Source organism: Chelonia mydas, chromosome 7 (genome assembly GCF_015237465.2).
Source record: "Chelonia mydas isolate rCheMyd1 chromosome 7, rCheMyd1.pri.v2, whole genome shotgun sequence".
Lineage (NCBI taxonomy): Eukaryota > Metazoa > Chordata > Testudines > Cheloniidae > Chelonia > Chelonia mydas.
Window position 1 is genome coordinate 59872290 of NC_057853.1, and position 25242 is coordinate 59897531.

General features: G+C 44.2%; 1 protein-coding gene across 2 annotated transcripts in view; it reads right to left on the minus strand.

The window, feature by feature from the left end:
* The window catches only part of CHUK (component of inhibitor of nuclear factor kappa B kinase complex), an 87873-nt gene that overhangs the window by 33141 nt on the left and 29490 nt on the right, over positions 1 to 25242 (minus strand). For both annotated transcript variants that reach the window (XR_005226303.2, XM_037905624.2), the window contains exons 11-14: positions 8833 to 8935; positions 6686 to 6809; positions 4673 to 4824; positions 503 to 564 (exon numbers count right to left, since the gene is read on the minus strand). Coding sequence is in view for 1 of the 2 variants with exons in the window: in XM_037905624.2 (XP_037761552.1) it covers positions 503 to 564; positions 4673 to 4824; positions 6686 to 6809; positions 8833 to 8935 (441 nt within the window). In the remaining variant the exon portion in view is untranslated. The remainder of the gene's footprint in view (positions 1 to 502; positions 565 to 4672; positions 4825 to 6685; positions 6810 to 8832; positions 8936 to 25242) is intronic.

Here is a 25242-nt window from a genome sequence, read left to right on the forward strand (position 1 = left end):
AATCTCAATTACTCCCAAATCACCTCCCAAATCCCAAATGAGTAATAGTTTTCTATGATCTTGTGTTTCTAATATGGACTCTAAGGAGACAATGGAAAGAGTACAATGGAGAAATAAATTGTTATATTTGAACAACATGGTGACAGTTGGATTGTTTCTTGAGGAAGATCTCTGGCTGAAATAGTAATTTTGTTATTGCTATTTCACTCAGTACATGAGGCATCTTGAACAGGTGCTTCAGCTACAGCACACACCATAGCTTAAGTTTAATAAGTCATGATTTAACATTTATGTAAGTGAATGTATTTCATCAGTCAGACTCAATGATTCAGTTCCTTTAAACCTTGAGTTTTCTACACCATACACAACTTCGGTGGCTGCATAAGTTATTCCTCGGTAAAGCTTCAGAGGGGAAACTGACCCAAATGCAAAAATTTTCAGTATCTCAGCTTGCCAAGTCCCCCTCCCCGAGACATTAAGCATCCTGGTTTCACTCCCATACCTCAGCACACTGGATGGCCTTTACTTCCATTTCCTTCCAGGCTTTGAGCATCTTTTCTGAGGCTTAAAAGAAATGGAGTTTGATTAATGAACAAAAAAGGCACAGATATCAAATGAACTGGGAATGAACCTAGATAAATGCATACATATACAGACAAAAATTTTAGAAAATGGGTGCCTAAAGAAACACTCTGAAGTCCATAGTTAGGCACATAAATAAGTGTATATATTAGAGACAGCAAGGGACTCCGATACTACGGTAATGGGGAACATGTACAGACAGATTTCCAACAGAAAAGAAACGTGCCACCAGAATGGCAAAAGTGAGAAATGATCAACAAAACTGCACTATGTATAAAGTTGTCAACAATGTCAATTGCCCATTGCTTCAAATGTAAAAAAATTTATACAAAGGGGGCAAGGAAGCCTTGCTTCCTTCAATGAATTCAAACTTTGGAATGGGCAGGAACTCCAGGGAAGGAAATGAACATGTGGCAGATTTTTTAAAGACAGCTACTCACCTCTTTTGTAAGTTGTTCTTCAGGATGTGTTCCACATATCCATTCCGCTTTGGTGTTTTGGGCATGCACACTCTAAAGTCAAAGACTTTTTCCCAATGCAGTACCCATCAGGGTGGCATCTGCATCCTCCGTATGCTTTTGCTCCCAGGCCAAAGTATAAAAGGCAGAGCTGCCCTGATCCCCCTTCAGTTCCTTCGCACCAGAATCCAGAATGAATAGACTCTGATTTACAGGGGAAGGAGGGCAGGTCATGGAATGAACATGTGCCACACATCTTGACAGCCACACGGATTATGATTAAGAGAACAGATTCAGGAAAGTACAAACTGAGGTTTGAGAAGGAAATGAACTGAGATAAATGCTGCTCAACACAACAGCAACTAGATTTTTTGGAGGCCTAGCAAAGCATGCTTAGAACAGCTTCCTCGCTACCCCCTCAACTCACTCGTCACTTCAGGTTCGTTCGCCTCCCAATAGGAGTCTTCCCTATCTTAAAAAAAATTTAGTCCTTTACTTAACTGCCTTTCTGAACCCAAGATCCCACACCTCACACTCTAACTCTTCAATCCAGCTTTCACCCTTTCTGTTCCATGGAAGCTGCTCACACCAAACCTCTAACAACCTCTTCCAGGCCAAATCTCAGGGCTCGTATATCATCTTCCTCCTTGACCTTTTGATAGCCTCTCACACCACTGACCACTCCCTCACTTTTTAACTCTTTTCCAATGGCTCTCCTAGCTCCATTCTCTCAGGGTCCTCCTCCTGCTTCTCTGACCGCTCCTATAGCAGGCTCTTTACCCACTGTCTTGATTGGCGCAATCATTGACACCCTCTATGTCCTGTCTAGGTGCACATATCTAACAAGCATGGCTTCAACCACCACCATCATTGCTGATGACTCACAAATCTACCTCCATCCAACCCAGCATCTCATCCTCTCTCTGATATCTCTTCAAGGATTATGTCCTGTTGGCAGATTAAACACAACATGGGAAAAATTTATCTTGTAATCATTCCCTGAAGCCCTCTCTCTCCTTTCCTCCATATCTGTGAACACCATGACTATCCTAACAGACATTCAGGTAGCATTTCTTTGACTCAGCCCTCTCTATGGCTAAACATACCAACCGTGTATAAATCTTGCTGCTTTTCCATATGTAACAGCCTATCCTCTGTTTATGCCACCAAAATGCTCATCCAGGGTTTCATCATTTCCCATTCTGACTACTGCAACCTTTCTGGCCTCGATTACAGCAGACTTACCTATTGAAATCGCTGATGCTGCATTCACCTTTCTGGCTTGTTACTGACCACATTAACCCCTTGCTCTTCCTTCACTTTGCATCAAGCACCAGCCATCTTGTCTTCACCTTTAAGGTCCTTGACAACTTAGTCCTGCCCTACCTAGCTGCTCTATTCGTTTATTGCAATGTTGACCCCACTTTCACTCTGCCAACATTCTCAATTTCCCTCCCCACCAGTCACCTTCTCCCACAGCCCTTTACCTAGGAAAATTCCATAACTAAATTCATAGAGCCATGCCCTTCCCATATCTCCTAGAAATCCCTCTTTAGGACATGCCCACCGCGATGCCTGCAAAACCCTACCATGACAAGGTGTGTGCGAAAATGGGACTGTCCTTCTGTTTCTTCTTTTTCCTACTCCCTTTCTCTCATGAACTCCCTCACTTCTGCCATCCACAGATTCCAAGGACAGAAGGAACCATTGTGATCATGTACTCGGACCTGCTGTATAACAGACCATAGAAGCTTTCCAAAATAATTCTTAGAGCCTGTCTTTTAGCACAATATCCAATCTTGATTTAAAAATAGTCAGTGATGGAGAATCCACCACAAATTTAACCACAACCTTGGGTAAATAGTTCCAAAGGTTAATTACCCTATTAAAAATTTACACCTTATTTCCAGTCTGAATTTGTCTAGCTTCAACTTCCAGCTACTGGATCATGTTATACCTTTCTCCACTAGACTGAAGACTTCATTGTTAAGTATTTGTTCCCCATATAGGTACTTGGCAACTGCAATCAAGTCACCCCTTAACCTACTTTTTGTTAAGTTAAATAGATTATGCTCCTTGACGCTATCACTCTAAGATATGTTTTCAATGTTTTGAAATCATTCTCAGGGCTCTGCTCTGAATCCTCTCCAATTGTTCAACATCGTTCTTGAACCATGGACACCAGAACTAAACACAGAATTCCAGTGCCAAATATAGCCTTAAAATCGTCTCTACTACTCAGGATGTCCATTTACACATCTCAGGATTGCATTAGCCCTCATGTCCACAGCATCACACTGGGAGCTCATGTTCAGCTGATTATCCACCTCTCCCACCAAATCTTTTTCAGAGTCACTGGTTCCCAGGATAGAGTCCCTCATCCCGCAAGCATGACCTACATTCTTTGTTCCTAGATGTACAGGGAGTCCTCGGACTTATGATGCCCGACTTACGTCGGATGCCACTTATGACACTTTTCAATTGTCTGCCTGTTTCGCCCCTACGACGCTTGTTTCGCCCTTATGAGGAAAGCTGGCAGGGAGAACAGCACTCATTACATGCTGAGCCTCAGCCAATCACTGATTTCACTTTTCAAGCTTTCTCATTGGCTCCCGGCCCCGGGTTCAGATAATCAAAAACAAATGGCAAGGCTACCCAGCAACAAGCTACCCTAGCCATGGAAGCCAATCAGACAAGCAACTTCAAGGGTCCCCCTTCCAGCTCCATTCATTGTAACAGCTGCTACAGAGAAATTTACAAAGGAGAAGAGGAGAACATCTGTCCAAACTTCCTTGGACACTTTAAGATTGCAGAGAAGCCCCCAGCCAAGAGCCCTTCAAAAAGTTCTGGGAAGTCAAAGCATATGTGATTTTGTGTGTTTATTTGAATGCTGTTTACCAAATAAACACATTGATGTTGCTATGTTAGTCATCTATAATTCATTTAGTACAAAAATCTGTGTTCTTGTGGTGAAAACAGCGTATCATGCCTTGGTTCAGGAACCAATCCCCCCTTTATACCATGGATTCCTATGGGAAAAGCGGTTTTGACTTACAACGTAATTCTGAGGAATGAATTGTGTTGTAAGTTCGAGGACTCCCTGCATACATTTAGCCATATTAAAACGTATATTATTTGCTTGCGCCCAGCTTACAGAGCGATCTGGATCCCTTTGTATCAGTTACCTCCTCTTCATTATTTACCACTCGCTCAATCTGTGTCTCATCTGCAAACTTTGGATTGGAAAGCCCAGACCTGAAGAAGAGCTCTGTGTAACTCAGAAGTTTGTACCTTCCACTCACAGAATTAGGTCCGATAAAATGCATCACTCACCTACCATGTCTATCTGCAAACTTTATTACTGATGATTTTGTGTTTTCTTCCAGGTCATTAATAAAAATGTTAACTAGGTCCCCTGACCTCTGTCCCCAGTTAAAAAAATACAGCACACTAACAAAACTGTGCTGAACCCCCAATAACTTCATTTGCTCATGTCAGAGTCGTCATCCTCAAACCTCTATCTATATCTTTTACATTACAAATTCTCTGCAGCAGGAACTATCTACCCACCATGGGGAACAGCACCCACCTTGACCTTCATTGGGACCTTCAACTATTCCGAAAATACTTACATATTCCATAAGCCATCTGGTCACTGTATCTCTCCAGATCAAGATGAATACTCTGATGAAAGAATTCCAGCTTTGCTTTCAGTTGCTGAGATGCGGACACCATATTATTTTTCATCTTGGTTAAGTTGGCATTATATCGAAGAAGACTCAACCTAAACAATAATTGCGAACAGAGCCTGTTAAAATTAATACAACTGGAATTCTGTGAGTTAGTAACAAAGAATGAACTGCTATAATCAATGCATGGAGAACCTGAATTCTAACATCTAAAGGAAATGCATCAGTGGCACTGAATTTTTTACTACCTTTTGGCATAAGGTTTCCAGCAGAAGGACAGACTCCCTGTGTGACCCTGGGCAAGTCACTTAAATCCCTCTTGGCCTCAATTCCCCATATGTAAATTGGGGAGAATAATTCTTCTTTTTCCCCCATTTTAGTTGTCTTGGCTATTTAGACAGTGAGCTCTCTCTCCATGGCTGGGACTGACTGGGTATGTGTTTGTACAGCACCAAGACAACAGGGGCATGTTCATGGCTGGGGCCTCCCAGTGCTACCATAATACCAATAATAAATAAGACCATCTATCCCTGCACACGCAAACTACTCTGAACAATCTATATTAGTACTATTATATTGGTCACAGTGTAACCATCATAGTTAAAATCGCAAAAACTATCTTTATCATCATCTGTTATCCGTTCCTGGAATATGGTGAAATATTTTTGAAAATCCCTTTTAGCTTTTTCTGGTTTATGAACATCTGAAGTACAGTTTTCCCCACTGAAAATTCTACTGCTATCATTTTCCAGCACACAGGATACTTGTGTTATTTCATAGAACTGAACTTTGAAACTTTAAATTTAGCCTGTGAAGGTACCCCTCAGTGAGAGGAGTACTGTTTTGCTACATTCAATAAAACTGAGTAAATATAATGGAGCTGCTAGGCGTGATTCCATAGTTAACGCTGAGTTGAGTTTTGCACATAAGGTGGAGATTCGACCACTCTGGTGTACGAAGAAGAATGCAGCGTACCCTCACCAAACTTACAGCATTTACTGTGAACACAGAATGAATTTTCTGAGTATTTGCAGGTAAATCCATTAGTTTAGAAGTTAAAAATTTAAATTCTGAAGTGGGTTCTCTAAAGATAACGTAATTACCTTGTGTTCCGAACAGTCTTAGAGTAACAGAAACTTCCAATTTACCATATAGTTAACACTCACTGAAATCTTGGGCACAGGCTACATTTGAATACTCTTTTTTTAAATGGACTAATGGTCTTTGTGACACTATGAAGAAGAAAAAAAAAATCTAATGCGTCTTTAAACATCAGTTTACTTTAAACTAATCTGGGACTACAACTGCTATCATGCAATAATCTTTTCTTTTAAAGTTTAACTTTAACTTGGCATTTCCTGGGCTTATTAATGTTTGTTTTGGGGACAATTACATCATTATGACAATGTATTTTACTCAAAATTATTAACTTGAATTCAACCTTAACTCCAACTCAACATAGATTTTATCTGGGATACAATTACATTTGATGGAAAATACACCTTTGAAAATGCTCAGCATCTTCTGCTATGATTTATGACCTAATGAAGACCACAGAACATTCCTTCTGACCAAATAGTCTTGACCACCAGCCATTTGAATTCTCAATCTACATTTACTGCTGAAATGCATTTTCAAGAATAAAACTACAGCCATCATAAACCCAGACCAGCTGCAATAAACAATGCTACAGAAACAACCTCTAGCTTATTCATTTTTAAAGTTGAAGTTGCTTTTACTGAGGTAAATATTAATCATATATAGAAGCACTAATAATTTAACAGATTAGGACAAATTCTCATCTGGTTTACAATGTACGTTTATGGACAAAAAGAACAATGCACTTCAAAAGAGTGGCCAAGAATCCAAGAATCCTTTAATTCCTACAGCTTTCAGTTCAAACGTCTTCCATGTTCACATCTCTCTTCCTGGTCTACTGAATTTGCACCAACTTACATTGCAGCTCTCTGCCCTTGGAATAGCCGGCTGTAATCTTCTTTTAGCCCAGTCACATAGTGCACGGCTTCTGCCCACACTTTACGCAGCTGTGAAATTGGCAACTGGATTTTGCTGTCCTGAACTGCACACAAGAGAAAAAGAAAATGAAGTAACAGCCGTGTTAGTCTGTATTCGCAAAAAGAAAAGGAGTACTTGTGGCACCTTAGAGACTAACCAATTTATTTGAGCATAAGCATCCGATGAAGTGAGCTGTAGCTCACGAAAGCTTATCCTCAAATAAACTGGTTAGTCTCTAAGGTGCCACAAGTACTCCTTTTCTTTTTGTGTAAATGAAGTTTCCTGGAATATTTGTAAGAGGCTAACATTGCATTTCTGTACCACTGACAGTGTTATTTTTCACACTGCAAAACTCTTTTAGCTATGAAAATAATCTATTTCAAGAGAATAATAAAGTAGTCGGTGAAGATCCACTCAGACTCATTAAAAAATTACAAATCATCAGAATTAAGACATTTCTAATTCAGCCAAATTATCACTGATTTCTCATATACTCCTGACAGTGAGAACAGCTAGGCAGGGACACACAGGATTTTGATCTTCTGTCGGTCTCAACTGGCCCATACTGGGCTCTGGAGTCAATGAACTTCCCTGCTTATAGGTGTGCCCTGGACAGTGCCTCCTCTATGGGCACACTCCCAAGTCTTTAGATAAGCTCAACCTCTTCGTCTCCTTTAATGACTCAGGTACCAAGTCCTATTTACAATGCCTCCTCTTCGGTACCAGCAACACCAATCTGCCTCTCAGTACCAGTAACACTGGAGGTGTACTACTGACGGATGCCAAGGCACTTCATACCTGGACCAAGGTAGATGGTTCAGACAGACAATGTAGCACCAATCCCAGCAGCAAATATTTAAGTCTGGCTGCCCTGTCCTTCTTGGAGCAGCACTGAAAGCCCTTACAAATGCTACATTTGTCACTCGTGAGCATTCCCCAAGCACTTAAGGGAACTGGGATGAGGGTCACTGTTAGGCATTACCTTACTACAAGAGTGGCAGGACTTGAAAAGCAGAGAGCTCAGCATATCTCCAGTACTAGAGCTGGTACCCAGACTGGGTGCCAGAGCCAAAAAACCAACAAAACCTTTTTTTTTTTTTTTTTTTTTTTTTAAACTACACTAACTAACCAACCTACACTAACTGTACAGAAACTTACAAATGGGCACTATTTACATGCTTGACAAAAAGCCTTGCAGAAGCAATAAAAGGGAATGCCAACAACCATCATGGGCAGCAGGAAGGAACTGAGGAGGGTCAGGGTGGCTCCACCCTGTTTGCCTGCGTACTGTGCACAAGGCACAGAGGGGGCTTGTGCTGCCTCAATGAGTACCACAGGGGAAAAACTCTGACAATTGTGCCCTGGAGCAGTCACACCCCTACAGTGGAATGGACATGTGCAATCATTCACAGAAGAACTGCTATTTGTCAGTCAAATCCCATGCACATCTATGGTGCTATACACATAATTCCAAATAATACACTACATTTGAAGAACACTAATGTTGCACAGTTGAGCACTCAACAGTTAGGAGATGCCAAAGTTAAGGTTGCATGTATAACCTTAGTCCTTGTGTTCATGCCACATAACAATACAATCTATTACACTCCGAACAGGAACAGGAGAGAAAAGAGGTTCTGGAATCTAATCTCCTCCCCGACTCATCTTGGTCAATAAGTCATGGGCAAAGGTGTCCACTTCCACCCAGCTGTGTTACCAAAGGCTGTAATGGAACACCTGGGGACTAAGAGGTGATAGTTGGAGACATGGTCAGGTAACACAGATCTTTTCCCTTTCTAATTCATATGATTCCATAGCAATCTGCTCCCACAGGAACTCACACTATAGAGTTTTTGGCTACACTGGTTGCGGTTCTATTTGGCTGGGATTTATTTACTGACAGTGGAGATGGACCGTGTTCCCTCAATGCTCAGGGATTTTAATATAAATCTTTAAAGAGCTTAAAGAGAAAATAGCTCAGACAGACTCTCTGTAGAATACCCATGCAGATTTTTAAGACAAGACAAATTTGGGTATTAAACTAGTTGAAGGGCATTCAGGTTCAAAGTCTATTGGAATACACTTACCAATGTAATTTACACAGTCAGACAGACTTCTGGAAGCAAAGGGTCCTTCATACACAATTTTGCTTTTATCGAACAAATAAACCATGTAACTGTCCCAGCCTCTCTGGTGAGGAAAAGAAAGATTATAAACAGAGAGAATCCCAAACACAAACTGTCATGAGAAGGACTTCAACACATCTCACCAATCCAATGGTTTGCTACTATGCAATTTTATGAACTAGTTAGAGGAGATGTTGATCTCAGATACAACCATCATTTTATACACAGAGCTGATGAGGACTCAGCACTTTGGTGAATCGAGCTATTCTATTTAGGTCCTTAAACAGGGACTAAGGATCCTGCATGGTGCAGGAGATCAGACTAGATGATCATAATGGTCCCTTCTGACCTTAGTATCTATGAATCTAAAGTTAAGCACCGATTTTTTATAATATTGGCCCCTGGCTACAGAGGGATAGAAACATGGAGCACAGCTTAGGCTCAGACCCCACACACAAGCCCAAGACTGGATTCTTCTGAATAGCAGTGTCCTTTGGGGCTGCGCCTGTGACCCCCAAACCCTGTCACTTTCCACAGCAGAAAGTATATAGGGCAGGGTGGCAGCAACCCATGCTCTGTTCCTTCACCAGTAAAAAAATCCCATTAATAGGACTTCCATCATCAGGAACGTTGGGAAGATGTGGAATCTGTGTGGATAACCCATTTCAAAGAACTACAATCACTGTAAGGCAAGTAACCATATTTTCTTCAAGTATTTGCCCACACAGGTTCCTCTCTTCATGATTAGCAATCAATCACCTGAAAGCCAGAAAGTGGGTGAGGGGACATTTACTTGAACAGTGATTGTAAGATTGCACGAGGGAATACTGGGAGATAAAAGTGTAGACCGAATTCCATGCCACTGCTCCACATATTTCTGAAATGGAGACACTAAGGCAGGCCACAGAGGCTTCCTGGGCAGATGGAGTGAGCTCTAACTTGTCCAAGTGTGTCTTTATTGGCTAGGGGATAGCAGGTCTTGACAGAGTCCAAGACCCACTTAGTCTCTGTGAAAATACTGATTGACCCTTAACCCGCTCAGAAAACACACTGAAAAGTCTAGACATACATCTTTGGTCTGGTTCTGTTCAAATAAAACAACAACATCCAGAGTGTGAAATCTCTTCGCCCAGGGAGGAGTGAGGTTTCAGAAGGAAAACAGGAAGTGAATAGATTCGTTGGTGTGACAGTTGGACACTAACTTAGGCAGACAAATCAGGTGAGCCCTAAGGAAGACTGTCCCTGAGGAAAATCATACATGGAGGTCTTGCCCTGAAAGCTCGAATCTCTCCTAGCCATCATATCAGCTAGAAGGATATCAAGAAGGCAATGTTCATTGACAGATGGTAAAGAGAATGCACAGCCAGAAACTCAAACAGAGAGGGCCCATCCATCTGTCAGTACCATGCTGAGGTTTGATGATGGGGGAAAACATATGAGCCCCTTAAAATTTTTTGATGCCATAGGGCAGGAGTGGCCAAACTTACTGACCCTCCGAGCCGCATAGTATAATCTTCAGAAGTTCGAGAGCTGCAAGACATTCACTATCTGCCCCGCAGGACGGCGTATGCCAGGGTGCAGGGCTTCTGCCCCAACACCTCCTGTGACGCTAAAGCCCAGAGATCTCCCTCCCCACAAGGCAGAAGCCCCTAGCCCCACCACCCCGCCTCAAGACAGAAGCCCCGAGCTTTCCCCCCACCCCCAGTATGGTAGACGAAGGGGGGGGGGGGGAAGGTGGCTCCACGAGCCGTGCTTTAACTGTAAAAGAGCCACAGCAGCTCACAAGCAGCAGTTTGGCCATACCTGCCATAGGGCATGAGAAAACAGTGTGACCTTGAATATGGGGATGACTAGCAGATATCACCGCTAGGTGTAGCTGTACCAAGCTTAAAGAAGAGTAAATAGTCCAAAAGAAAAGGTTACTCACCTTGTGCAGTAACTGAGGTTCTTCGAGATGCGTCCCCCTGTGTGTTCTCCAGTTCAGGTGGTGGTGCGTCCCAGCGCCATCGATCTGAGATTTTGCTAGCAGCATCTGGTTGGGGCGCGCATGTGCAGTAGCTGTCTCGTGGTGGCACTGACACCTCTTCTGGCACGCACACGCCTCAACCCCCTCAGTTCCTTCTCTATCGTGGAGCAGTTGATTCTTACTCCGAAGCAGAGGAGAGGAGGGTGGGTAGCGAAGCACCCACAGGGACACACGTCTCAAAGAACCTCAGTTACTGCACAAGGTGAGTAACCTCTTCTTCGTCAAGTGGTGTCCCTGTGGGTGCTCCCCTTCAGGTGAACGTAGAGCAGTGCCCGCATGCGGATGGAAGGGGCTTCGGAGTTGATTGTGTAGCTGCTGCTAGGACTGTGCAGCCTAATTTAGCATCTGCGCTTGAGCTAATGATTGGTGAAAGTGTGTTCGGATGCCCATGTAGCTGCTCTGCGTATGACAAGAATGGGCACGTTGTGCAGAAATGCTGTAGAAGCTGCTACAGTCCTTGTCGAATGTCTTCTGATATCCTTTAGAGCTTCAGTGTTGCATACGGAGTTGTACAAGTGGATGCAGTTTGATATCCACTAAAATAGTCTTTATGTTGATATAGCTGCGCCTTTTGACCTTTCCGTTGTTGATATGAACAGTCTGGGGGACTTATGAAAGGTCTTTGTCCTGTCTAGGTAAAAGGCCAGAGCGTGGCAGACTTCTTACGTGTGTAATGCCACCTCTTGTGGGTTGTTGTATGGTTTAGGGTGGAAAGTGGGTAGGTGAATTGGCTGGTTAAGGTGGAATGAGAACGATATTTTGGGCATGAATTTTGGGTGAGTCCTCAGAGTCGCTTTTTCCTTGTGGAATATTGTGTATGGGGGGTGAGCCATGAGTGCCCCAATCTCGCTCACTGTTCATGCCAATATGATGAATATTAAGAATGCTATTTTCATTGATAAATGGAGCATAAAGCAAGATGCTAAGGGTTCGAATGGTTTTCTGGTTAAGGATTTGAGCACTAGGTTTAAAGTCCCATGCCGGAGTGAGTTCATGGATGTCCAGGTACATGTTTTGTAGGCTCGTTATGAATCTCTTTGTAATTGGGTGGGCGATTACTGAGGTCCCTTCTACCTGTTGGTGAAAGGCAGTTATTGCCGCGAGGTGGACCTTGATCGAGTTTGCAGCCAGTCCTGATTTCTTTAACAATAGTAGGTACTCCAGGATCAATGGAAGTGGGGCCTGGTTTGCCGATATTTGTTTGCTTTGGCACCAAATGAAAAATCTCCCATTTTTGGAGGTAAGTATGTCGTGTGTTTTGTTTCCTGCTGTTAATCAATACTACTAATACTTGATCCAAACAGGTTAATTCGTCCCCTGAGAGCCATGAAGGAGCCACGCTCTCAGGAGAAATTTCCCTGGATTGGGATGGAGGACTAGTTCATTGTCCTGTGAGAGGAGATTGTGTCATCGAGGGATAGTGAATGCAGTGCATATTGCCTTGCGATTCAGGTAAGGGAACCGAGTCAGTCTGCGCCATGTTGGCATTAAGAGGATGATCTTGGCCCTGTTTGTATTTTGTGTATGACTCTGGAGATTAGAGGAATTGGAGGGAAAACATAAAGGAGAGGGGCATTCCATTTGATCAGGAACGCGTCTCCCAGTGATTGCGCTTCCTGTCCTGCTCATGAGCAAGATCTTGGGCATTTCTTGTTTGCTCGTGTGGCAAATAGATCTATGGACGGATTTCCCCTCCTCCGAAAGACGCATTGTGTTATTTCTTCATTCAGTTCCTATTTGTGTTCTGGTGAGAATGTCTGCTTAGTGTGTCCGCCATGATATTCAGGTGGCCAGGTAGATATGAAGCTGTTATAGTGATGTTGTGCTTTATGCACCAGTTCCATAACTTTAGAGCTTCCACACATAACGAGTGGGATCACACTCCACCCTGGCGGTTGATAAAGAACATGCATACAATGTTGTCTGTTAATATCCTTAATGTTCTGTTTCTTATTAGTGGAATTGCAGACCACGCGTAGTTCTAGTAGGTTTATGTGAAGGTGTCTCTCTTGTTGGTGACCATTTGCCCTGGGCAGTACATTGTTTCAGGTGGGCCCCCGATCCAATCAGGGAGGCATCTGTTGTGATTTGAACTGATGGTGTTTCCTGTTGGAAAGGTATGCCTGAGCACATGTTTGATGGGTTTGTCCACCAGTGCAGTGACTGAATCACCTCTGCGATGGGTGTGATTCTCTTGTTTAAGCTGTGCCTTCGTGGTATGTAGACTTTGTAGGCACTGCATGTGTAGCCTGGTGTGCTTGACCACTGCATGTATAGTCTGGGGTGCTGGGCCATGTGCCCCAGTAGTTGTAAGCAGGTGCGTGCATGCACCCATGAGCTGTGTGAGACCATCGATATAAGGGAGGTCATCACTGTAAAGTGGGGCTCTGGAAGGGATGCTCTGGCCGTGAGTGCGCCCAGGCGAGCACTTATGAATTCCAGTTGTTGTACTGGAGTGAGGGTGGATTTCTTTTCGTTGATTTGTAGCCCCAAGGAGTGGAAGAGGGAGATAGTTGACCACCTCTTTCTGTTTCTGCCTTTGTGGAGCCCTTGCTTAGGCAGTCGTCTAAGTAAAGGAATCGGAGTGAGTATCCCTTGTCCGCATAAGTGTGTTACTACTACCGCCAGTGTTTTGGTGAACACTCTCGGTGCTGTCGATAGGTCAAATGGTAGGACTCTGTAACGGAAGTGTTCTTGTCCTACTGTGAACCTTAGGAAGCGTCTGTGAGCCGGGTGGATTGTAATGTGAAAGTATGCATCTTGTAGGTTGAGGGCTGCGAACCAGTCCCCTTCTTCCAGCATAAGGATGATCGAGTTCAGGGTGACCATTCTGAATCTGTGGGCATGACGAATTTGTTGAGTTTTCTCAGGTCTAGGATGGGTCTCCACCCCCTATTTTTCTTTTGAGTCAGAAAGTAATGGGAATAAATTCCTTCCCGGTGTGTTGTACTGGGACTAGTTCCACCGCACCTATTTGCAGAAGGTGATGCACCTCTTGTCTCAATAGATGCTTGTGGGAAGGGTCCCTGAAGAGGGACAGGGAAGGGGGGTGGATAGTTGGGATAGATGCAAAAGGGATGGTATAGCCCATTAGAATTAGTTCTAAACCCACTGATCGGATGTAATCGAGGCCCAGTTGGTGTAAAATGGCCTGAGTCGGTGCCCAAAGATTTGGATGTTGTCCGCTGACATTGGTAGGTCATGCAGACCCTTGGCCAATACTTCAAAATTGCGGCTTGTTTGGTGGTGGCTGAGATGCTGAATACTGGGGTTGGGTCTGTCGGCATCTTTGTAGTCTATTTCTTTGTCCCCTTGCTTCGTATGGTCTCTGCTGTCACTGAGACATGTTGTCTCTTATTTCTGTGGTATGGCTGATAAAGCTGTCTCCTCTTTGGGATTATATATAGCCCTAACTTTCCAATGGTCGCCCTGGAGTCTTTCATGGAGTGGAGAACTTCGTCGGTTTTGGCCAAAAATAGTTTGTCTCTGTCAAAGGGCAAGTCTTCCACTTTGTGTTGCAGTTCTCTGAAGAATAGCAGGTATTGCAGTGTCAGCTTTAACAAAAGAGCTCCATTGCCCAGATAGAGTCTGTTCCATTTGGCACTGTGTGTCAGCCTGGTCGAGGGTTTCCTGTTGTGAAGGAGAATGTCTTGCACTGCAACAAAGCAGTTTCTTTTCATAACCAGCAACCAGGTGATTGGGTCCAGCCAGCATCCAGGTGGTCAGGAGGGACCTCAAGTCCAGATGAAGAATCCATTCACTGCTCTGAGAGAGACAAGGTTTGGCAGGTCGAGCAGAGTGATGGGCCATTAAATGGACAGGTTCACCAGGTCCGAGAACCAAAACTACAAGGCCCATGCTGGTGCTATCATGACAACTCGACCCTTGACCCTGCCTTAACTCCTTTAGCACAGTGGATATTGAGGCAATAAGAGAAAAGGTACATCAGGCTGGGGGCCCAGGAGAACAGATATCTGACAGCAAACCTAGGAACAAGCCCCCTTTGGAACAGAACTGTTTGCACCTGGCATTAACGCTCATCACAAAAAGATCCACCTATGGGAGCCCCCATTTCTGAAAGACCTCCAGGAGGGCCTCAGTTTTTAAGAGACCATTTGTGGTTCCCCAACAAGTCCCTGCTGAGGTGGACAACCTGTTGGAAACCCAGGAGATGAAGGACCACCATGCAACATGCATGTAGCTTCCTGACAAAGGGGAAAGGATCTGGCTCCCCCTTGCTGATTTACACAACGCATTGTTGTTGTCTTTAAGCACGTGTATCATCAGATCCTTGATTGGGGTAAGAAGGCTTTGTAAGCCAGTCTGCTAGCTCTGAGTTCCAGGGTGTCTATGTGCAGAACAGCCTGTAGAGGGGCCACTGTCCCTGAGTTTTCAGACAGTCTTTGTGTGCTCCCCACCCAGCAATGGAGGCATCCGTGATCAATCTTTATTGGTAATGTCTGAGAAGGCTATTCTGCTGCCTACTTGATTTGGAATTGTCCACCAATCTAGAGAGGAGAGGACTTCCAGGGGAGCCTGACCACTTGGTCCATACTATGTGTCTTTGGCAGATATCACTCTTACAGGGACCACAGACTAAGTCTGGCCTGCAGCCTCATGGGTACCGAGTCGGAGATGGGTGGGTGCTGAGGTGGTCAACCTTGTTGGGGATCTTCTCTACCCAGGGGACTTGAAACCAGCTTTTTTGAGTCTTTTTGAGAGGAATCCAAGGATTTCCTCTTCAAAATCATGGGGGAATGTTGCACCGAGGAAGTTGATGGAATCAGCCTCATTAGGGACTGTTGTATAGTGTGAGTCCCTGGGCTGGGATCAGAAGCTGATTGGAGTGAACTCTCCACCATTAGCAGCGGCAGTTTTAACTCAGTTCTTTCTGGCTCTTGATTTTAACTTAGGGCAGAAAATACACTTTTGAGGCACATGTGACTCCCCGAGACCAGCATATGTAGTGGGAATGTCTATCGCTGACCAGGATTGCTTCTCAGCAGGAAAGGCAACATTTAAACCCAGGAGAGACAGGCATACCCTGTCCAGATTTCACTTCCACAGAGGGAAAAGACAAGGAAAAATATAACTAAGGATGAGGATTAGTTCACATTCTAATAAGGGAAGAAAAAAACATTGAATTTTTTTGAAAAAAAATTTTAAAAAGAAAAAAGGTAGTACTACTACTAACAGAAACCATGAACTAACATTAACTATTTCAAAACAAGAGAACAAAACATAAATGAGGTCATCTCAATTTGGATGCTGCTGAGGCTCCGGCTCAGACCGACACAGTTGAGAAGCTCAGATGCAGGGCACGAGACAGAGGGAGTGCATGTGTGGGCTGAATGGACACTGCTACATAAAATATCCGATCTGAGGCGCAAACACTTCTAGAGTGGAGCACTCATAGGGATACTACTCAAAGAAGAAGAGGTGGTTAACTTCGCCAAGGCTGGCTCCCATTCCTGAACTGGTAGAGCTGGAAGGAGCAGGTCCACAGGCTGTGCATGGGGAAGGCTAACTGGTGCCTAAATCTGCGGTAGGTCCACAGTTCCTCCCACCAATCTGCCCAGTGAGACTTTGCCTTAGAGCAAGCTGAAGCATGCGAGCTCTACAATGAGCGTCCCACACAACGGTCCCTCTATTTTTTTCCATCCAAGTGCAGAATGAATTTTGTTATTTGCACCGTATCGAGGTAATGTGCGGATGTGCACCACCATTAGAAACCAAAAACCTAGATAGAATATATATTTTTTAAAAGTTACCACAGAGATAATTACTCCAGCCAGGTTAGGCATTTTAGAACTCATTACTCAAAGAATTAAATGTAACCATATGAGAGAAATAAAAATTATGAAATGCATAGACCAGTCAAAAAACTAAAACAACACACTTTGAAAGAAGTATCAAGAAGTAACAATACCACCACAAGTATGTGTTGGGAGGTGAGTGTGAAATACAATGTGTGAGAGAGAGACAGAGACACACACACGATGTGTGAGAGAGACACATACGCACTTTGCCCCTTTAAATACGCTGCCTCCGGTTTAAGTATGCTGCCCTTTTAAATAGATCACTGTGTTCAGACACAGCAGCAGCTGCCAGCAAGATCCCTCCGTCCTGACCCTGTTGTGTACCCCCGCCCCTGCTCTGTAAAGATGGGGTACGGGGCAGGGGGACACACTGACATCAGTGCCCCGCTCCTCCGCTGCTCTGCATAGCAAGCTCCAAAGCAGAGGGCAGGAGCAGTACAGCAGTGGGGGGAGAGACACCTGAAGTGCTACACCTAAATTGTGCAGCACTTGATAGCCTGCTGGGCAGCTGTGCAGCTTAGGAGGAACTTAGGTCCCACAGATCCCAAGGAGGCCACTGCTAAGGATAGGGCATTGGTGGCCAGTAGGCACCGGGCCAGGGGCCCCCAACCCCAGTGCAAGACAAGTGCCAATCCTGGTGCCTGTAGCGCTCCATAAATGGTCCCTGATGTGGATTGGATGAAGAAGAGCAGGAGGAGGAAGATCCTGACCTTGATGCCAAGGAATCCCGAGTCTCCAGGGAGAAAGGTGGAGCCAGTCCTGATGGAGCGAGTAACTGGTCTGACTCATCGGTCACCGAGAATGAGGAAGGGACCAGAGGCAATGATGGAAGTGGTACCACCGGCACAGAGTACGTCGGTGCTGGAATCTGTATTGACCCTGATGTCAGTAGTGGTATTGAAACAGCTGATAAAACTGAAATAGAGGGAAGTGAAATCCATTACAGTAACATCTGTGGTGCTGACAACAACGTAGGAGTTTCCAAGGGCCAAGATCCCTTGCACTGAGCCTGGTACTGGCCCTGCTTCCACGGACTGTGGCAGGGGAACACTGGGAATTAGTGCCGACAGACCCACGGGTTCAGCAGCCTGTCCAGCCAACAGAGCTATAAATTGATACAGCCCTGGCCAAGTCCTGGACCAAAAGAGAGGTCGAGACTGAAAGGCAAAGGTGGTCTGTAGCCATCTGGTATGCCATGTAGAAACAGTTGGTGCTGGTATTGCCCTTGTCAATGCTGGACTAAACTGATGCCCTGGGGCCAGAACCAGAGTCGATGGTATGCAGTCTCTAACTCTCTGACTCAGTACCGCGGAGCAGTTAGAGACACATTCACCATACCATGCACCAGCACTAACACCATGCTAGCCGATGCTTTTCTTGAGGAAGGCGGGAAAACCCCCACAAGACCTGGAGCTGTCTCAACTGGCCTTATGAGTCCTTCTCCTTGCTGCACTTGATGGGGAACAGCTTCTCTGTCTCTTCAGAGAGGCACCTGTTCCAGAGCCCCAGGTGGATGACTCTTGGAACCAAAGGGTGACCTCCAATCCAACGAGGAGTTGGTGCCAAAACACGGCCTGTTTGAGGTGCTGTTATAGGCTAACGTTCCTCGCCACTTGAGACCAGTTCATGAATGATTTACAGAAGAAACACTACTTCTTGATGTGGGCCTCATCCAAGCACTGCAAGCACCATGAGCGATGATCATTGTTATGGATCACTCCCGACTGAGAGGGAATCACAGGGGAATACTTAACTAAATGCAATGAACATTAATCTACCTAACAGAAAGGGTACTACTAACTATATACAACTACAAAAACACTAAACTAGTGAGGGAATGTGAGGTTAACACCACACAGAGCTCCAACTCCAGCCACAGGTGGCAAGAAGGAACTGAAGGGTGTTGGGGCGGCCCCACCTCATATAGCCAGGGGAGGGGCTATGGTCACAAGGCACAAGCACCACGTACTGCTAAGCAAACTTCTCTGGCTTCGGTAAACTGGGCATGCACATAGGTGGAATACATAGCTGCATCTCATCTACTCAAAGAACCACCTATTAATATGCTAACTATAGAAACTACAGACCATCCAAAAGTGGGGAAGATTGGAGGGGAGTGAGAATATGCAGAGTCCATCTCAAAGAACTGTGGTTACAAGTAACCAACCTTTGTTTCTTCTTTGAGTGTCCTCTGCATATTCCCACTCTTGGGATAGTTTGGGAAGCAGTAAACTAAAAATGGACGGGAGGGACATGGAGTTCTAATTAAATAATGATTGAAGAAATTCTCTGCCAACCCGTGTGTCAGATCTGGCTGCCAAATCTAATTCACAAAATTCTGTGCAAATGAGAACTGAACTCCACGTGGCAGGTCCACGTATTTCAACAAGAGGAACATGTCTAGCACATGTTACAGATACAGCAACTACTCTAGCAGAATGGATTCTAAGACCAGGAGGGGAGATTGAAGAGTTTCTATATCCTTGTTCTGTACACTGTATAATCCATCCAGACAGGTACTAGGTAGAAATAGCTTGACCCTTGGAGTGACCAATATAGGAAATAATTTAGGAGAGGGGCTAAAATCTTGAGACCTGTTCAAATAATAATAATGCATTCTTTTTGCATCTAAAGGATACAATCTAGATTCTCCCTTATAAGTATCACCGGAAAATAATACCAATACATTAATACACTGATTTACTTGAAAATCCTAAATTACTTTTGAAAGGAATTTGGGGTGCAGCTTAAGAATTACCTTGTCCTTAAGGAAAACAGTATGGGAGGAGGGGGGCAGCCACCAATGCATGTAGTTCTCAGATTCTTTCAACAGAAGTAATTGCAATTATAGAAGCTATCTTTATAGGAAGATGCAACACAGAACAAGCCATAAGAGGTTCAAATAGAGGAGACAAAAATTGTGTTAAAACTAGATTTAAATCCTGTGGAAGAACTGGACCTTGTAATGATAAATACAAGTCCAATAAAGCCCTTAAAATTTTTTTTAACTAAGGTGGGGGGAAAAAACAGATTTGCCAACCATCTGTATATGGAAAGCTGCTAATACAGCTAAATGAACATGATTAGAGAAGACAGAAACCCGTAACTTTTAAGTTTAACAAATCTAAAATATGTTGAAGAAGAACTGAGAATGGATCAACACCTTTATTAGATACCCATATAGTAAATCTCTTCCACTTTAAGTCACAACTTTTCCTAGTGGACTGTTTTCTAGATTGATGAGAATGTGTTGCATGTCCACAGAACATGACTATTCTAAATCTGTCGAAGTCCTATTGCCCATTATTGGAGATCTGGATTGAAAACTCCCCCCCTCCACCTGCAATACAACAGGTCCCTTATTACTGAAAGCATCTTGAATTTGCCCTTGGATAAAAGGAGTAAGTCATGTACTAATGGTGCCTCAGCCATGCAGGAGCAAATAGGATCACCCTGGCCAAATCCAGTCTTAATTTTCTTTACTACCCTTAAGCTCAGAGGGAATGGGAGGAAAACACTCAGATACCACGACCCTTTTCCAAATCGAGGAGGAACACATCCATCACTGATTGACTGTCTGAGCCTGTTCTTGAACAAAACCAGGGACATTTGGTATTGAACCTGGTGACAAGGAGGTCTACGCGTGCAAGACCCCAAAGACTGAAAACATCCTAAATCACTGAGTCTTTTAGAGACCACTTATGCATCTGTGAGGGATCCTAGCTCAGTTGGTTCTCAAACTCAATGTGATCTCCTGCTATATGTAAGGCAATCGGATAAATGTTGTGTAGGATACACAAGTCCCAACATTTTATCGCCTTCCTGCATAGCTGAGGCCTTGTCTACACTACTGATTAAGTCGATGTAAGTTATGTCGCTCAAGGGTGGTAAAAAGAGCACCCCCCTGAGCGACGTAACTTACGTCGACTTAACGTGGTGTCTACACCGCACTATGTCAGTGGGAGACACTCTCCCTTCGACATGGCTTCTGCTTCTTGTTGAGGTGGATTAATTACATTGATGGGAGAGTACTCTGTCAATTTATTGCGTCTTCACCAGACCTGCTAAATCAACGCCACTGTATTGATTGCAGCGGCACCGATTTAGCATGGTAGTGAAGACAAGTTCTGAGACAACTGAGCCTCCTTATTTATTCAAGTAATATATAACTGATATACTGTGTGTGTCTACTTGAATTACTGAATTTTGCACCCGAGGAAGAAAGGATTTGAGAGCCAAATAGCTGTGAGTTAATATGTTTATGTGTAATACAGATTCTTATTGGTTCCAAAGCCCTCAAATGAAAAAGTTGTTGAGATGTGCTCCCCAACTCCTTTTGGAAGCGTCTGTCATAACTATTACACAGGAGGAGCAGGGCTGAAAAAAAAACCAAAACTCCTTTGAGAACATACTCTGGTTTTAGCTACCACAGTAGGGATTAACTGAATTGTTCTCAGAATATTGAGCATCTTAAGCATTCTTTGGCATGTTGTCTGTAGCCCATCTTAAATTTTTTTGAAACCCAGGGCTGAAGTGGCTTCATTCCGAGTCTGGCATATGGTGCCACATATGTCATTGAGATCATAAGGCCTAGTAAAGTCAAAAAGTGTATTAGTTTTCGAGAGGGCTCCCAAAGTAGTTTCAAGATAGTCGTTTGTAGTTTCAAAAACCTCTCTTCTAAGAGGACAGCCCTTTCTTTCCTGGACTTTAGAATTGCACCAATGAATGGGACCTTCTCGGATGCAGAGAGCAGAGACTTCTGTTTGTTAGAAGGCCCAACGTTTCAAAGAGAACAAGTGACTTGAATTGCTCTTCTCAATTCCTCCTGGGAGTGCTATTTCAGCAGTCATTAGTCTAAGCATAGGGAGACAAAAATTCCTTGTCTCCATAGGTAAGCTGCTAGTAGAGACAGGTATTTGGTAAAAACTCTGGGTGCAATGGAGAGGCCAAAAGACAGAACTTTGAACTCAAAACAGTCTTGACCAAGCATAGAACAAAGACATTTGCAGTGAGGGTCTTATAGAAATAAGAAAGCATGCATTTAAGACTTAGATCAGCAAACCAAGCTAGAGTGGACAGGGAAGGAACAATCAATGGCAGGGGTAGCATTCTGAACTGAAACTTTCTGATATATTTGTTTAGAGCTCTGAGGTCCAGAATTGGTCTGAAAGCTCCATTCTTCTTTGAGATCAGAAAGTTACAGAGAAGAACCCCATGTTTCTGTAAGTTAATGGGGCCACCTCTGTAGAACTTCTGTTCTTAATATAATCTTATGAGAAGGATACCTGAAAAAGGAGGGAAGGAGAGGGCTGTAGGGAGAAAGGGATTCAAACAGGATAGTATAACACTCCCTTACTGTTTCCAAATCCTCTCTCAGAGGCGATAGCTGATCATGCATTGTAGAAATGGTATGACAAGTCTCCAGAAACATGGGTTGTACTTTCTAAAACTGGTTCAAAGCTCTCAATTTCAATGTAAAATCTGAGGCTTGACATGGGGCAATGAAGATGCAGCTGAAGAATTCTTTGTCCTCATCCCAGGTTTAAAGGACTTTCTTCTTTCTTGGGACTGATAAGATGATTGGTGCTGCTACGGCTGTCTCCTTTTGTATAGTGTGAAGAGAAAGGAAGGAGGACAGTACTGCTTATGGTATCCCAACACAGGCATAGGTGGTTTCCTTCTAAACCAGTGGTTTTCAATCTGTGGTCCATGGACCCTTAGGGGTCGGCAGACTATATCTCGGGGATCCGTGAAAGATGGTCATTACCATAGAACAGTGGTTTTCAACCCATGCTCCTCAGAACCCTATGTCTAAGATTTCCAAAGAGGTCTGTATCTCCATTCAAAATTTTTAGGGGTCCACAAATAAAAAAAGGTTGAAAACCACTCTTCTAAACAAATGCGTAAGTCAAGAGAGCTAGCTGTGGAAGGTCTCATCTTTTCCAATACTACATCAGTTTTAGCACTGAATAGTCCATCCCCTTCAAAGGGAAGATCCTCTCTCTCTTTGATTTCATTCCCGTAAGTAATGATGATCTTAAGCATGAGTACCTGCGGAGATCATCTGCTGATGCAACTGATCATGAGGCAGTACCTGAAACATTAAATGATCTCCTGAAGGCACGTTTGGCAATGTTTTGACTCTCTTTGACAAGACCTACCATTAATTTTCTCTGATTCTCTGGAAGAGTTTTAGTAACGTTCAAAGTCTTTTCCCACAGGTGAAACTAATATCTGGCCACCTTTGCTTGAAAAAAATAATTTTCTCCCTAAGGAGTACAACTTTTCCCCTTCTCTTTCACAGGGAATAAAGTGTTGAAGATCTGATCTGGTTCTTTGTACTGTGTAAACATGAAAAGAAGAGAACCCTTCATATGTGATCTAGCAGAATTTGTCAGCCCTTTTTTTAAATGGTTTGACAAGAGGAAGTATTGGTCCATATAGCTTTTGCTGATGATCAAACAGGGCCAGCTCTAGGTTTTTTGCCACCCCAAGCAAAAAATTTGCCACTCCAAGCTCAGGTGGGACTGGGGCTCACAGGCGGCGCTGGAAGCGGAGGGAGTGATGTCACCGTTTCCCAGTGCCTGCAGGGGCTTTACCCCCTCCCCCGCCTGGCCGCGCAGAGAAGCCCTGATATAAGGTGTGGCACAAGGCAGCGCAGCAGCCAGTGTGCAGATGAGGCAGCGCAGCCCCGGCTCCCTGGCAGGACTCGCCCTCTCCTCCCCAGGTAGCGGCTGGGCACTGGAAGCTCAGCACCCAGGGGCTGGGGCTTCCCCTTCCCACTACGACTGGGGGCGCGGAGCCCTCGTCCCGTCTAAGTGGCGCAGCTCCGAGAGCACAACTGCCCCGAAAAAAAAAGGATGGCCGGAACGCCGCCCCTGGCAATGTGCCGCCCCAACCATGTGCTTGCTTTGCTGGTGCCTAGAGCCGGTCCTGTTATCAAAGTCCCTCCAGTATTGGAAAAAAAAGTTATTTTTGGCAGAAGAACTCAATGTCAAATACTGGGTGGGTGGCTTCTTCCAAAGCTACTAATGACAAATTTAAAGTTAACACCATCCCATCTAATAGTTCATGGACTTGAACTAAATCTGTAGATTTAGATGGAGGCTGCTCAGGAGTCGGCTCTTCTTGCATAGTATGGATAAGCAGGAGTTGGCCAACAGGGGCAAAGCATCCACAGTGGCATGTGCCAGTCTTGCCAATTACCCCATACTAGCACCACAGCAGACACTGCTGTGTAGAATGTCTTGAGATGTCTGTTAGAGAAGGAAAGCCCTGTTTCAGAGAAACTGTTGATTATTAGATGCTATCATCAGATCTGGCTCCAACCCTGATCCAATAGTGAAACAGTAGGAGATATGAACGAAGTTAGGATCTAGAGAATGGAGACAAGACATTCTTGGAGAGGCAGTAGGAGTCTTAGATGCGGGGAGGACAGTCTCTGGAGATCTATCATGTTCAAGCTCCTGTCTTGGTCTCTTGTTCAGAGAAAAATGATATGTAGTCAGATCAGTCTATGTTGCGGATCTATGTGAACCTGCACTGTAACTGAAGGATTCTTAGTAGTTGAGGTACAGGATTCTGTTGGTCTCTTTTTCAGATCCATTCCCTTAGAATGATCCCTAGTTGTTATATCTTTAGGTCTTGGATCCACGCTGAGTTTTGAATGGCCCAAAGAACCACTTGAGATATGCTTCAGTTTGGCCTCTCTTTTCCTCATAACTGAAGTGCTTGGTTGAGGCAATTTCTCCTGAGCTTTGTGATCCTTAGCTAGAGCAAGCTCTGATGGAGGTTGTAATATCTCTGGAGTTGGATGAGAGGATTTGGCTACTGCAAGCTCAAATCGACTTGGAAGTGAAGTTCGGTCCCAAAACCAAAGCCTTAACTACTGAAGCCTTCTTGGATCCAGAAGTACTATCCTTCCACTCAGATCCTCTAGCTATATCCGATCCTAGAGATTTGGCTGACAAGCCTTGTGTAACAAAACGGCCTGAAATCCATTCTCTCTCTCTCCATGGGCCTGAGGAGTAAATGTGTGGCAAACATCGCAATATGAAGGAGAACACTTCTCTCCTAAGCATTTTGGTATCGGACTTTTTTTTTTTTGGAGGGGGGGAGGGAGGAGCACATGAGCACTCAGACACTACCAGAAGGTTCCCCCATCCAAGCTGACCGGTTGGCGCATTCCCAAGAGTGGGAATACTGCAGAGGACACTAGACGAAGAACAAGGACATTATGATTTTCTATCTTGTAGCCACAGGCGATAAGAAGGAACTGAGTGCAGTTTGCAGCTGCCACACCCCTTATTCCCTGTTACAAGGAAGCAAGAGAAGAAGAGGGGTACAAGCACAGCCACAGCAGACACTGATATTCAAAAGAATGTGATCTCATGCATATGGGGTACATGTGCACCAAGAGTAGAATTCTGTATGGCCACTCACTTGACTTCACATTAAATCTGTAAAGCAAGCGGTGCTAGAACTTATCTAACCACTAACTAAACTGAAAGATCACAGCTTAAGCTA